Below are 16,015 nucleotides of genomic sequence, written 5' to 3'. Positions count from 1 at the left end.
CCGCCTGTGTGGAGTTTGCATGTTCTCCCGGTGCCTGGGTGGGTTTTCTCCGGGCACTCCAGTTTTCTCCCACATCCCAAAAACATGCGTGGTAGGTTGATTGAGGACTCTAAATTGCCCGTAGGTGTGAATGTGAGTGCGAATGGTTGTTTGTTTCTATGTGCCCTGCGATTGGTGGCAACAGGTTCAAGGTGTACCCCGCTTCCCGATGGATAGCTGGGATAGGTTCCAGCAGCCCGTGACCCTAGTGAGGATAAGCGGTAAAAGAAAATGGATGGATGGATGGATTATTGAGTTTAGCTGCTGCTTTGAGCAGTAAATGTACAATGTGATCAAATATGTCGCCTCAATGGAAACTGAGGGCTAAACGGAATTCAATTTGAATGATTTAAATTAGAGTGGACCAGTCGCTGTGTTGTCGTCACATGTAATTACCATATATTGTTCCAATAAAATATTTCACAAGACAGCTGCTGGAGTTTGTTTCCTGAGCCACTCAATGTGTAATTCTGAGCATGCAAATTGACTTTCCCTCTGAGGGACTATAAAGTAATCTTCCTCCTCCTATAATATATTACACATTCAGAGGTTGAACCAAGCATTCCTTGGCCAAAATAGGTTTTCATTGTTAGATGAAATCATATAGATATAAAAAGTAGGAAGGCGAAAATGCACACGAGGCTGAAAATGTATTTACAATATAACTGGTGGTTAGATATGTAATTTTAAATAAACAATTTTCAAATTCTCACCTGCATGCACTCGTTCTTGCCCATGACACCAGCCAGCTGTAAATAACATTTAACCTGCTGTCTGATCTTCTGGAAGCAGTCAACAATGGGCACTGTTGGGATGGTGTGGATACGACTGAGAATGTCCAGAGCCACGTTCACCAAACCCTGTGTGGCGGCACAACACATTAAAGATATACACAAAAGATGAAAAAATTGCTGTGATTTTTATCTTGCATTGTGACAGACAATACGGTGACAGATCTGAAGGTGGTACCAAACTCCGAGTACATTTATGACTCACCTGTTTGCGCCCGATCTTGCCATATTGAATGATAGCAGATGCTGAGGCGTGAACGCCCAACATGGCATTGTTGTTGTTTGGATCATGCTGTGTATTAGTCTCATATGCTGTCACTATGGCTACAGACAGAGAGAGAGAGAGAAAACAGTAATATGAATGGCATCTCTATTTATTATAGAGGCGCCATTGTTGAAGAGGAGAGCAAAGCACTGGGGACATGAACATACTGAACAGCAAATGGGGCATGACAATGGATCTTATCAGGAAAATTCAATTTCACAATAGCAGAAGTTTCAAGGCTATCATGTATAAATGAAGTGACTTTAAAAGGCAATGTGGTGCAGAACCAGAGATATATGGAAATAGAGTAACACAGATGTGGGAGCTTACACCAGTGAGCATCTGATCCCTGTCCATGCCACATTAGAGACGCTTAGCATTGGCAATACAATCATTGAAGGTCCTACCTTGATAGTGATGCTGGCGCCACATGAAAATGCTGCTCCAGTGGGAGAGGTCATCAGACACAATGGGAAGTCGGTTCCTCCACGTTTTCACCACAGTCTTCATGTCATGGAGGCTGGTGTTGCGACCCAAGTTAGCTGGCTGCAGCCCTGCGTTAATTTGGGCAGCTTCTTGCAACTCTATGATCTGCTGTGCCGCCTGAGGAGAAGATGCGAGTTAATAGCCACTCAACTTGACTCCATTTAAAATTGTAATCTGAAGCTGCAACCTAACTGCAAACATTTCCAATAGCAAAATGTGTCTATACAGTTGCTGCACCTGAACATTTTGTTCATGATACATGCACCTGTGCCACAACTTTAATGCACTAAAACCCACTAGCATTATATGGAACTGCCTGCTAACAGTTGTTCTCTGTTCAGTCTCTTGGGAGGCTAGATTGGGAACTGTAAAATAGTGTGAAAACAAAGGTGAGATTTGGCATGTGTGGAGCTGAAGTAAGAGGTAGAAAGATAGTGTTGGGGATGTGAGGATGAAACGGGCAAGCACAAAGGATTGTGATAGGGAGGGAGTGCTGAAGTAAATGGGAAAAAAACATTCAGGGTTGTTTTGTGTTTGGGAATAATAGGCAAAAACATTGAGGTTGTCTTTCTTGCTATCATTAACTTTAGCCAAAATTTTCTTGATCACTATTGTGAAAATTAGCAAAAAAACAACAACATTTGCAATCCATTTATTCATATTTCATTTGAACTGGATGGGAGAATGCCAGTTTCCTACTGAGCAGAATAATGCTACCAATACGTGTAAGTAATTTAACTTCCTGTATGACATGATTAATAAAAACAAATAAATAAATAAAAAATAAAAATCAATGACACACAATTGTCGGTGTGCTTAACGATCAATTAACAGACAAATGGTTTAGGTGTTTTCTTGGCAAATTAACACGCCCAAGATATTTAAAGCATTTGTGATCTGCGCCGTCAAAATAGTACATGACCTTGACAGGTCATCGGTCAACGTTTTAATTTCAATGTTACAACTGTAAAAGGGATCCAATCATGATAGCCCCACCCCAGACGCATGTTAATTTATAAGCAAGCCCTAGGTGACCCAACACTTAATGTCAAATGGCAGCAAAGATGGGATTATGCAACACAGCCCTGGGTAAATGCAAACAAACTGGCTCTGGCTGACATAATTGAAATTTGACATGTTCATTTAGGAAAAAGAAAAAATAGGTCATGAAACTGAGTCTAAAATGTTTACTAAACATTTATGAATAAATTAATGGTTTGCACTCTCACAATGATTTTCCAAAAAAACTCTATGTTACTATAGTATGACAGAAAAAAAGAGGGGTGATGGGGGCGGGGTAAAAATGATAAGAAAGGTATTCTATCTCATTTTGGCCCAAAGCTGCTTTGTGAACATATAATCAATCATTCCATTATAACTACTCATCAATCAATATTAATGCCAGCTCTACCAATCGATGGAGTAGGTGAGCATTCATTGATTGTCAGACACTGCTGGGAGGCAGGATTTGATGATAACTTGATTTTTTAGCCTCTGTATTTGCAGAGTCTGGGCTTCTTATTCGGAGGCACTCACAGAGTTGTGGATGTGGGCATAGAGCTTGGAATGGAGATTTACAGCTCGCCGCTAGACTACCTATAGAAGAATAAATAGTTTGTTTTCCCTTTGCGAGGATAATAACAGGACTGCACATGTGCAAGAACAGACACATGCACACACTCACGTGTGTCTGTGTGCACAGAACAATGAAGAAAGTAGTCACCCAATTTGCATTCCAATTTAGTATGGACAAATACAGCAAATAAGACATGGGCTAAAGACTACCTCCCCTACTTTTTAAATAGACAACCAAAATAAATTGCGTGATACAATATTTATTCACAATTATCAGTTAATATCAGTTGATGGCCCCTTTGTAACCTTCATTGGGACCATGCCATTCATCATGTAAATGTAATTCTGCTGCAGGTATTTAATCAAGTGCTATCTTATGGCAGGGGAGTAATTACCGCTAAACTAACTCTTCTTCTTCCTTATTTTCTCTTCTTGCAGCGTTTGAGGCCCATCGTCCTTAAACCCATCACCTTGCTTTCTCTTCTTCACCCATCCTCCCTTTTCATCTTTTCTCCTGTCTATTTTAATCACTTGTGGAGGAACTAAAGAGGCTTAAAGGTTCCCCCCCCCCCCCAATCATTTATTCATCTAACTCAATTTTACAAAATGGAATAAGGAGAGAAGATAAAGGCCGTTATCAGCATTACTTAACAATGCAATGTCTCAAGGCGACTGATGGTCTCTCAACATGCATCTTTCAGTGCTCAGCACAGTAAACTGATTCTTGCTGGTTTTCACGCATCAGCATCAGTCTGTATGATTTGTTTAAAAACAATAAAATAGACACACATACAACAGCTCTAAGTGCAGTTTGTATAAATACCTGGAGCAGTGGCGTGTGCACGTGTGAAACAATATGAGGCAACCTCCTCCACTCCCGGATGGCGAGGCTGGACGCCATCTCCACCAGTCTCTCGATGAAGTTGAGCTGCTGCTCCTCTGGGTGGCAAATAGCCAGGTAGCCACGGTGCATGTTCACCTTCCAGGCCATCTCCTTAGGACAGCTCAACTCGACCTGGACATGATTATGTATACAGTATTTAAATGCATTCATAGTTTGTCATCTTTAACAGCAAACAGAAAAAAGCCCACGATTACCAAATTAAGGCATTCCATTTTCTTTCAATTGATTTGTGCATTTGAATGTAAGGCCGTATATTGCAGAGCTTCAGGATAGCTTTAAGTTTAACTTGTTTTTAAATTAAGTGTGTGAATTCTTAGAAGTATTGTTGGTATATAATTTCCTCTTAGAAATAAAATCTCAATGTAAGGGGAAAAAAATTATATATTACTATATATCAAGCAAATTAGCACACTTAGCTTTAAAAGTACAAAAGGAAAGGAGAATGTATTTTTTGTATTAAACAACAATATGGTTTCAAACTCATTGTCAAATGGTCCCTTCCCTCAGGAGCTCTGTACTTATAACGACTCAACCTGACGGATTTGACACCCCGGTAGAGAAAAGGGCCCTGCTATTGATTAAAATGTTGAGTTGATTAGTACAAAAAAAAAAAAAAACCCAGGGGGCCTTCAAAGTCAAACCTGTGTTTTACGTCTTGAATTTAAAACGAACGAGGAGTATGACGATAACTACAGTGGTTGAAAAGGGCAGGGGAATGAGGAAGCATGGGTGTATATTTCCATTGGCTCTTAAGAAAATTACAGTGATTGGTCAGAGCAGTTATCAGGGGTGACGCTTGATGAATGTCCCGGAGACAGGCACGGCCTTATCAAGAACCAGCTTTAATTGAAAGCCGGGGCATTTTGAATCTGCTACGGCGCTAGTGAGGAAAGCGTCACTCCTCTCCGCCACCATAAAACAAATAAGCCCACAGCAGATGGCAGGGTAATTATTCACACACTGAGATGTAAATATTATAGGCTAACAGAGCAAGGAAGAAAGGTAGAAATGGATGCAGTGGGTGAGTGGAAGAAGAGTAGGTAAACAGATGAATAAGTAAAGATGAACTAAGTAAAAGTAAAAATTGGTAACAGAGGAAGGAAGGAAAGGCGCAAGAACAAGGTGATGAAGTGGAGTTGGTGTTGCCATCCAGACAATTTAATTAGGTGTCACCTTAGGACACAGCAGCTCAATGGATTGGTTCCAAGTCTCCTTGAAAGAGCAAAGCAGGATTATTTGTTATATGTCAGGTACTATCACACACTTTCCATCCGTCGATGCTTCCTCTTAGCAAACATGCGGCCCATAAATTAACAAGCTGCAAAGCTGCACTTCCACAGCTTTACGACCAGTGCTCATACTCCCTGGAGGTTGTGGAGCGACTGGACGGTCTAATATTAACTTACTTCCTCACATAGACATGAGGTCTTTGCGGGATATAAAACATTGCACCCAATTCCAGGAATAAAATGAAGAAAAATAGTTGAGTTGAGTCGCTGGTTCACCGGGTTCAAGCCTGAAGGTTCCGCATCATCAGTGATTTTCTTCGTGGGGATTTTTGATTATACTTCTCATCCTTGCCATTTTCCATCAGGCTTTTTGAGGTTAGTGCGCAGTTTCAGAGCGAGCGCATGGGTATAGGTGTGTGTGTGTGTGGGTAGGTGCGGACTTAAGTGACTTAATTTGACATAGTAACTGTGTATTCCTCACCTGCACCAGAGCTTCCTTCATGGCAGCCCAGTTGGAAACCCTCCAAGCACATTCCAGCACTAAATAAGGGTTGGAATGGCCTTTAGATTGGCCATATTCTGTCAAAGGTTCCCACTGGTTCAATTCCTTGGAACAGCTGGTCATAGAGCAAACAAAGAAAATGGCGACTCTAAACAATTTCTGTCTAACAATGTGAATAAAACGTATACTAATAAACGTGGTAGAGGAGAATAATTTTCTTCAGCAGGGAGAACTAGACTGTGTCAAGCTGTTTTCATAAAACCATTTAACTGAGATGGATCATAAAATCTGACATTTCTCCACCATCAGCATACATACCACAACGCTATGTGGAAAAAAATACACAATGAGAAGTCTTGTTATAACACCCTGGGATCAACTTTTTCATTACAGTATATCCTAAAAACAATTAATTGAATCTACCACCAATCAGTTAATTTGTCCTTTTAATGGTCCGTAGAACACATCAATATACATCAATATTCAAATGCAATATTCTCTTTCTGCATTATCTTGACTGCCCTTTGAAAATAACATAATTTTACCAGAACTAAATTGGTTACCGTATCCAGTGGTCTTCCCAGAGCTGGTACTCGGGGAATATGGCTGGGGACACATTCCCCCTCTCATGCTCTTTTCGAGCCTTCTCCATCGCTTTCTCATAGCTTTCCTGGGCCTATAGACACACATACATTCAAGTTTAGCTTCCAAGAAGGGCCTTTAACATGATTTCATAAGGACGTTGTATTTGAATACATTTAGAAGCATTTAAAAACACCCTCCTTCACCTCACCTGTTCAAAGAAGCCATGTTGCTCGTAGGCAATGGCTGTGGCGGTTTCAGGGAACTTGCATCTCTTCTGCCACAGGCCTGCCCACATGTCCTCTTCTTGGAGCAGGGAGTACAGCTCGGCTAGGGAGTCCAGAATCTCCTAAAAAAAATAATAATAATAAAATAAAAAATAAATAATAATAATAAACATCAACAACATATTTTAAAGCATATAAAAAGATGCTCAAACACTAAAATGAGAATGGGGAGCAAAATACTAGACCTGTTGAGGCGGTGTAATACTCTCCTGCTCATAGACCTCTGCACTTTGCTTGGGTTTGCTGTGCAGACTAAGGCCCTTTTCAAAGGCCTGCTGCTCCAGCATGAGAGTGGATCGTAGCCACAGGTTGTGCGTCTTGCCCAAGTACTTGAGCACACAGGGACGGATGGGAATGGGGGGCACACACTGAGACATGGCCTCGACAAAGCAGTTTAGGGCACTGGGCTGACAATCTCTCTGGGCTTGGTGACTGCCGCTGCACAGGAAAGGACTAATTTCACCAGATAATGCCTGCGAAGGTAAGTATGTTTACTTTATTAGTGGTGTAATACAGCATTAGTAAAAGCATTACGTTTCTTGCATAAAATGATTTGGAGTGTGTCAAATGCAGCATGAGGGAAAAACAGCTGAACCGTAGTACCGTACATAATTTCAGTTTAAATACACTAGCAATTATTTAATACCCACACCATGCAACGAAGAGTATCATAGGGATGCACCAATACCACTTTTTTCGAAGTAGGAGTGCAAGTACTTGCATTTGAGTACAAGTAGATAATGAGCACCGATACTTGATAATGCCATTACGTCTTTCAATTATGAAAATGTGTTTTATTTTCAAATATTTTTCTAAAACACAAAACACTTTTCCTTTAACTAACTTACTTTTTAACTTTACGCAAATGTAAAACTTTTTCGAGTAACAAATTGTCATTACTGACATTTTAACATCTGACTGCAAATTCTTGCCACACATTTTAACTTAACCTGTAACACAAGGAATTTCAGTTATGTGATGACTCAGTCTGACCAGTAGGGGGCACTATCTAAAAGGAATACTTACAATAGGTAAGAGACCAAGAAGAAACAAGAGACAAAGAAGAACATAGAGACTGGTGGATATACAAGTAGGAATACAGATGCCATGTCACTTCAGTGTGTTAACTACAAAAGGTGAGTAAAAACAAAAACAAGGCTGCTTCTTGAGAATACCACAAAATATAAAACTTTGGCAGGACAACTGAAGTGAAACCATCAATTACATCTCTACTTGATGTGCCACACTGCAGCAGCTTTGCGACGGGAGCACAGCTGGCTTGGCCAGAGCTGAGCAGTACGGAGCAGAGCCGGTGACAGCGCTTGAGAAACTAGCCGCTTGCCTGATGGCCTTTCCGCTGTAACTAATTTGCAGTTGGCTAACAAAGTGTTGTCATCCGTGTTTACCTTAAAGTATCTCGGCACGGCTACATTGGTCATACTACACCTTCCCTGCAGTCATATTTCAGGCTGGTTTAAGTAGCTGTGTATTTTAGTATCGGAGCATTTTCAAGTCTAGTTTCAAGTTCAAGTACAGACATACAGTATCGACACCTACACCAATAATGGTATCCAGCTTTTCCACCGATCTGATCGACTATATAGAATCAGCCGATATTTGGAAGTTTATGCAAATTTTGTGATTGGCTGTTATATCCTAATCTGCTGCGCTGATCAATGATATCATTGATATGATCCACGAATTAAGACATTAAAGACGACACAATCTCGTTTAGTCCAGGTACCTTCCGCACCTGTGTTTTGTATGTTTGAATGTGAAAGTTAGTTGCGTTAAAGTGTTTTTGTCTTTGAAGCACATGCGCGGTAGAGGTAATCTGGGTCAACCGTGATGACGCACATGCGCAGTAGTGGTAATCCAGGTCAACTGTGACATTACCGGTAGACCTGCAGCTAACAGTATCATGGCTAACTGGTATTAGCAACAGAGCCCGACTGTTCAATACTAAAGAGGAATTTGATGCAAAACCTTCGAGACCGAACTTGCCTTTCACGGCAGCATGAAGTGATGCATAAAAAGGAAGCATGTGGCTGATTCAATTTCTGACGAAGAGGCACAGTCATCTCAGCAAGCCATTTGCTTATAGCTGTGAACTTTAACATTATCTTAAGGCTAACAATGACTATCTCATTAGCCTTAGCACATAGATTATGTGCTTGATGTCACGTCATAAACACAGATATGAATAGAAGACACGATAGCCAGCGCGCTGTAGCAGTGATCGGTGCAAAAAATCCTGATCGTGTAAATCCTACTGCATCCATTTTGTTGAAAAATATGGGAAATGTGATTTCCAAGTTTAGGGTGAATCACGCACGCACACACGCACACTGAAATAAATGATGCATTCCTGCTGGCTATAATTTGCAGGGCCTATTGTCAGCACTGAATATCTAATGCCTTGATGGTCACTTTAATTAAGATAGTAATAATGAAGACCAATTGATCAGCAAATCTGTTCCTCAGAAAGCAATGCTAAATGCAGAGACATAAAGAGCTCTTGCTTTCACCATGAGCTGTCACGGTGATGAGGAGCCAACACGGCCACCAGAATAAACATATAGCATGCATGTGACTTGGAAGTCAGTCACGGGAAGTAGATCATTATAATTCTAATAACTGCATCTCTCAGATACTGAAGAGCTCAATAACTTCAAATCAAGGCCTTTCAACCCCTCTCGAAATAATCCATATTCATTTAGTTATTAGTTCAGCTCATTAAAGCTTTCCTTCTTCAGCTTCTATATTTAGCATAAATGAACACACCCTCCTTAAATACAAACACATGTATGAGATGACAAAGACGAAGGTCATACTTGTGTGACCGTCTCAGTGTTTTGCATGTGGCGATGTCCTGTCATTCAGTCCTTACAAACATTTTTTTGCAAGCATGAATGTCTTCCTAGTCCAGCAAATCCCAGTGCGGAGCTCATATACGCTCACGGTAATATACTTACATGCTGTTGCCTGTCAGAGAGAATCTTCCAAAGACGAGGAAAGAGCTGCACCCATGATCTCTCAGCCAGAGGAGTGGCGATGTGACACAGCTGGACGAGAGCATTCAGCAGCGCCCCAGTCTAACAAAGGACAGGGTTGTAATGGCAGGATATACTTTTGAGACTTCAAGAGTAATGAGTTTCCCAACTCCACTGGGTGGTACCATTTTAGTTACTTTAGCACAATATGTGAATGCTGTTTGAGGAGGACGTTACCTTGACCTCGCGTAACGAGTCGAGGAACTTGTCATGGCGGTTCGTAAGCATGTGCAGTTGGTTGCCAGCATCTCTCTCAGCCTGGTCCTTAGTCTTGGGAATAGCGGTTTGGTCACCTGGGGCTAATTCTATATCAATCTCCACGTCCTACCAGGGAGAAAATAGGAAATGTAATTAATTTCACACTAATGTATGAGAGAGAAGATGTGATGTGAATGTGTGAAAAAAAGTGATAATTTCATCCACTCTAAGGTTGAGTGTACATTGCACACTCCAAATGGGATAATGTGCTAATTGATGTGAGACAGTGCATCTCTTGACGAAATTGTGGTGCATGTGTGCGTGGCAGTGGCCTACCTCCTCCTTGGTCTCACTCGTCTCTCTCTCACGCGGCTCCTGCTTGACATGCGTTGCCATGGCGAAAGCAGCACGGTCGTGGCTGTCGGCCAGGTTGATGACGTTTGTGATGGACGGAAGCATTGATCCCTGGCAGCTGGTGCCGATGATGGTGTTGCGTTCACAAACTGCTAGCAGCAGCTAATAAGCACATTCAAAGAGTAGGTGTTAAGATCAGTGAGAGTACTTGGCAGAAATCCCGCAAGCTGACAGTAAAACAGTCAAAAACGAGTTGTGATTTGGGTCAACAACACCTTGTAATTGCTGGATCAGCATACTGCTAGATGCATTGCTTACCTCAATGCACTGCTTAATCCAGAAGTGACTACCCATGGCCTCCCAGTTCTGAGAACAGCAGATGTAGAGGAGCCTCTCGTAGACTCGGCGCTTCATGGAACCATCAAAAACCTCAAAGAACTTTGCTCGGATCAGTGGCTGAGTGCAACGAAGTCCAGAGAGAAAAGCTGGCTCCAACTTGGATGTGATGTCACTTCCTGACAGACTTTCGTCCCTGGATGATGAGATGGACCAAATATTGATTTAAAGAGAGCTTGTGTGGTGACTCTTAGGGTCTGATTTGCTAAGATCCCAAATACCAAGCGCTAAATTGAATAATCACTCTAACAGATTGCACGCCCTGTTGGTGCGTGTGTTGAGTGTAATCTATTAAAATCCCACAAAGCGAGCGCTAAATTGCATGTGCACTCACTCTAACAGTTTGCGCGTGCTGTTGGCAACAGATGTAAAAGTGGTGGAGACTGCCGTATTTAAAAGAGGATTTTTCCTTTTAGGTAGCTGTGATGGTACTCACCATGTAAAATTTGGGAGAGCACCACAAACCCAAAATGAAGTTGTAATGGAATTAGAAGTGTTAGGTGGAAACAAACATTACTGAGTCACTGGGAAACCAATAACCGTTAACGATGGTGGCCCAATTAAAACTACCTAGTCATCAATCAGGAGTAGGGCTGAACGATATGGGAAAATAATCTTAATTGCAAGGGTTTTGTTTGTTTCTTTTAAACAAATATTGCCATAGCAATTTAGCATGTGATTTTTCTTGAGGAAGTTTTTTTATCTTCAGCATATTTCCATAAACACAAGAAATAAATGATTCTATAGTACGAACATCACAACATTGGATATAGCCAAAAGATAAATTCTTGTGTAGGCCAGGCCTCAATGTTATGATGAATTGATATGAAGAACAAATCTTTATTTTACTATTGAATTGTAAAAAAACAAAACCAAAAACAAAAAAACCTTCAATCACAGTATAATATTAACTTATTGATTTAACTTCATGCAACTTCGCCTAAAACAAACGCTCTGGGAGAGGGCAGCACTGATTGTCACAGTGCTTTGAAATCAAACCAGATGCGAGGAAATGCAGCATTGAAAGGCGTTTTCTCATTGGCTTTACGGCATGACTCCCTTTTGTGACTGGCTCCAAGTTGTTCTTTAGTTCATTCAAAGCTTCAAAATTGTACTGGTGAATAGATATGTCGCAATAATAAGTCAAAATTCAGACATTCTGCTGCACTGCCTGGCCCTCTTGAATATGAGCCACATAACAGAAAGAAAGTGAGAGACAGAGTGAGAGACAGAGAGAGAGAAAGAATATGAGATAAAAGGAACAAAAAAAGACTACAACAGCTGGACATCACTTCTATTGGCACCACTATCTTGATCATACATTGTTGTGGCACAGCTGCTTTATTATTCCAATATCATTACTCTCTGTCAATCATGGCTTTACTACTCATTTTAAATCTCCTGACACGGAGAGCAGATGGGATGGAGTGATATAGGATGCATTTGCCTGATTAAAAGTGTAATGTGTGGAAGTCACGGCCAAAAGAGAACCATGGCTTGATGAATTACACTCAACAGGATAGTCTCTCTTCCCGAAGCCCCTAAACGGATAGGTGTATTGCCATGAGATAGTGTTCTCTGACACTAATACTGCCCTGTAAAAGACACTGAGAAATATTTTTATTTCCTGCCTATATGACCTCCTAGAGAGCTTTAAATAGATGTGAAATTATGCGTTGAACCATTCTGTACATCCAACAGTAGGCTTACTCATGCATTTAAGTCCCACCACCTTCTCTGTATATACTCTTGCAACATTGTGTCATTTTTTTTTCTTGCCGGAACTTGCCTGACCTTCATGCCTTATGCTGAGATGGATGCAAGGGCAGCTAAAGCATTCGTGGCATGGCCACTTGGCTATATGATGAATAATGTAATTAGTAGTAATTACCTGTAGACGTAATTAACTAGGTCCAGAAACTGTCCGTTTAACTCAAGTTCATCAGGGAAACGCTTCTCGATGTAGGTCATCATCTTTACCAACAAGATGGACTTCTCACGAATATTGGGCATCTAGAAAGAGGAGGCAGAGTGTCACTTAGTCTCTATGTTTCGTCTCATTATTTGTACTATACATCCTGAACTGCCTCATCTCACTCACCTGATTGGCAGCCATAGGCGAATTATTCTTCACCCACTCTTCCACGATCTTGACGACAGCACGGAGAATTTTGGGGTCTGGCGACTTCTCAATCAGCGAGGTGAGAATGACCTGAATGAAGTTCTTCCTCATCTCCATGCTCATGACAGAGAGTCGTGTCTTCACCAGGTCGAGGCTCAGCATGACCAGCTCACTTGTCACTGTGAGAACAGGAGTGTTAACGTCCAAAGACAAGTCCAAGGCAAGGTAATAGAGGATACAGCTACATCAATTAAGCTTATTAGAACAGAGAGACATGAACGGTCTCTAGTGGCTTCTCTGGTCAAAAAGCCGCTCATATTGGTCTTTAACTGAGAATCAATGTGTGTTTGCAAATATAGTCGTTAAATGACTAAAGTGCAGTGAGCATCATAGCCATTACCGCCGGTCTGAAAGCTAAAGCTTAGTTGCAGCCCTAATAATAATATAACTTGTGAAATACTAAGGACAATTTCAGTATCAAAACAATGTTATGAAAAAACAAGGACAAAATACAGTAAAAAAAAAAAAAGAAAAAAGTTCATGTGAATTGATTTATAAAATATTTGTACATGTTTAACTGCATATGATCATTGTTTGTGTTCTTATACAAACGTGGGCTTGATTTGATGAATTCATGTGCAATGATGTACCAGTGCTGGTCTCAGTGACCGTTGGGTTGGCCTGCTGGGGGCTCAGGTGTTCACGCACCATCTTCTGCAGTGAGCGCATAAACACCGAGATGAGGCGATCGATGTAACTTGCATTGTAACTGCAGGCTGACTTGAGAATCATCAGTGTTCCTGGAAGACAAACAATGAGCCAATCAGTGTGAATTACAATACAAACAAAAGACAAACACACTCCTACATTTAACACGTTCATTTTTACACTCATCTTGATTTTTATTGCAACACAACAGTTCCATGGTATCACAGAGGAAGGGAAGGCGTAATTATGTTTAATTAAGCACCCCCCCCCCCCTTTTTTTTTTTGCTACTGCTCCCTGGAGCCAATGTTGGACTGTAAGCCTTCCTGGCCAAACGGATAGATTACAACACTACCTCTCTGACATAAAGAGACCAAAGGCATTTTATTGACCACAACTGCTAGTTCGGGGAAATGTGACTCATAGCTCATAGTTTTTTTACCTCAGTATTCAGAAAGCTAAGAGAAATAAAAGGAGAATATAAGTGCTATTGATTAAATATGCATGGATTTTAACTTTAACATTATATCTCTGACATCTGCATGGTGAAAAATAACATTCATATAGGGAGGGAATGACAGAGCAATAATGTTTCAGTGTACAACCTTTGCCAAACAGCTGGATTGTGGGCTTCATATAAAGTCTTCAGCTGTTAGCCAAGCATCTCGCAACCACTAATGGGTTTGATGGCTTTAATTGACTGAGAATTTGCTTCATTTTGCAGGTGAAAAATCATCAAAAATTAACATTTTTGTATACATGAGAAATCAGTGAGAGTCTTTCCTACCAAAGAGCTGTGTGGGGTTGGTATTGCTTGTGGCTTTTTCATAGTTGGTAAGTCCCTCATAGATCACCTTGCCCACGGCTGCATACAAACACTCAAGCTCCTCATATTTTGATGCCACGTTGGATGTGCCTGGAATGAGAAGGCGCAATGTTTCATTTTCAACATTAAATCCGAAGCTGCACTTTTACATAGGTAGAATGTAGGAATGTAAGTGTTAGTGGCTTACTGGGTTCAGTGGGAAAGATGCTCATAAGGCGAGAGAGGAGCGAGTGAACAGCACGCAAAACTTTGGTGTTGCCGCAGGTCATACAGGCAGCAATGCCTCTCTGGAGGGGCTTGAAGTGGGCCAGGATAGCTGGTGACTGTAGCACAGTTAGCAGGAAACAGAGAATCTCCAATCCAGTGCATATGTTGGAGATGTTAGCCTGAGCTGGCTGCTCCTGAAAGGACAGTGTGTATGTTCAGAACTACAATAAATGGGCTAAAACAATGAGACAACTTTTAAAAAATTTGGTGTGGAAGACATTGACTTGCCCTGGCTACACAGTGCTCTGACATCAACCCCATTAAAAGCATTTAGGGTTAACTAGAAAGAAATTGTGTGCACGAAACTTTTCATCCAACATCGATGACCTCTGACAGCACAAATTAGATGAATGAACAACAACGATCCAACTAACAGACTATAACTAAAAATCTATCCAGTATCTATTTTCACCCAGGAGAGCTTCAGGTGCTCCTTTGTCCACAGCTAATCACTACATTCCCCTCACCACCAACCTCAATCAACTGACTCATCATAGACTTAATGCCAGTTATACAGTATATATAAAGTCATTGTGTTTAACAATTTTTGAGGATGTATTTGTGTTTTTTAATGTATTTATTTTTAAACCATCTGCATAATATATTCTATAAATCAATTATAATGACTGAGCCTGCATATAGGCTGACCAACACCCCATTGTTTCCATTTCCAGGCCAGGCATCCAAGTGCTTTTGTCCATCAGTACCCCTAATTATCGTCTTAAATACAAAATCAAGACAACTCCAAAATCAATAATGTGCGCACAGAAGTATCACTCTCAACAAAGAAACAAGCCACTCTGATTTGTACTAAACCAAAGATCGATGCCACACATACAGGCCTAATTTGGTCTAAACAGTAATCAAGGTGCACAAAGATGACAAGGCCAAGAGGATAATCTGAGACAGATCCATGGCACTAATCTTGACTAATGAACAATGCGACCTCAGTGATAAGGCTCCGGGTAGATATTAGGGTGGTATTGATCTTGCACCGTATAACTAAAAACAGAGTAACTTTAGACATGCAAACAGGGAATATGTACATTTGTAATTGTGTACATGGCTTTTCCCTCCGCCTTCTCACATTACCCCCCTCCTGTCCTACAATTGCTGGCATACGAGTACAATGAGATAGTAAAAGATAATCTGATGTAGGGCATAGCTCATTAACATGATAGACATGAAGTGCACATTCCCCAAGAGACAAAAACCTGCGTATTGTCTGAATAAGACCGGCATAGACCCTTGTTTGTCATGCCAACCGCATGAAATCTGGAGGGTGTGCTTGGCAGGTATGGATCCTGCACACGCGCAGACGCACACACGCACATATTTTTCCGAATATCATGCAGCCCTACTTTGAGACCCATTTTGGGGCCTGACCCTTAGACTCTAACCCTGCCGTTGGAAACTGCAGATACCTAAACAAG

At 41.1% G+C, this 16,015-nt stretch overlaps 1 protein-coding gene across 3 annotated transcripts in view; it reads right to left on the bottom strand.

The window, feature by feature from the left end:
• Positions 1-16,015, bottom strand: part of trrap (transformation/transcription domain-associated protein) — a 77,604-nt gene that overhangs the window by 25,944 nt on the left and 35,645 nt on the right. For all 3 annotated transcript variants that reach the window (XM_061705707.1, XM_061705709.1, XM_061705708.1), the window contains 17 exons: positions 14,503-14,716; positions 14,277-14,405; positions 13,434-13,583; positions 12,763-12,962; positions 12,553-12,674; positions 10,584-10,797; positions 10,248-10,427; positions 9,891-10,037; positions 9,636-9,755; positions 6,846-7,133; positions 6,585-6,722; positions 6,355-6,467; positions 5,771-5,906; positions 3,980-4,171; positions 1,503-1,698; positions 1,036-1,154; positions 753-899 (listed from right to left, as the gene is read on the bottom strand). In XM_061705707.1, coding sequence (XP_061561691.1) covers positions 753-899; positions 1,036-1,154; positions 1,503-1,698; positions 3,980-4,171; positions 5,771-5,906; positions 6,355-6,467; positions 6,585-6,722; positions 6,846-7,133; positions 9,636-9,755; positions 9,891-10,037; positions 10,248-10,427; positions 10,584-10,797; positions 12,553-12,674; positions 12,763-12,962; positions 13,434-13,583; positions 14,277-14,405; positions 14,503-14,716 — 2,805 coding nt within the window. The remainder of the gene's footprint in view (positions 1-752; positions 900-1,035; positions 1,155-1,502; positions 1,699-3,979; positions 4,172-5,770; positions 5,907-6,354; positions 6,468-6,584; positions 6,723-6,845; positions 7,134-9,635; positions 9,756-9,890; positions 10,038-10,247; positions 10,428-10,583; positions 10,798-12,552; positions 12,675-12,762; positions 12,963-13,433; positions 13,584-14,276; positions 14,406-14,502; positions 14,717-16,015) is intronic.

Source organism: Phycodurus eques, chromosome 19, assembly GCF_024500275.1.
Source record: "Phycodurus eques isolate BA_2022a chromosome 19, UOR_Pequ_1.1, whole genome shotgun sequence".
NCBI lineage: Eukaryota > Metazoa > Chordata > Actinopteri > Syngnathiformes > Syngnathidae > Phycodurus > Phycodurus eques.
The sequence above is the reverse complement of the archived record's forward strand: the minus strand, read 5'-3'. Positions and strand labels throughout refer to the sequence as shown.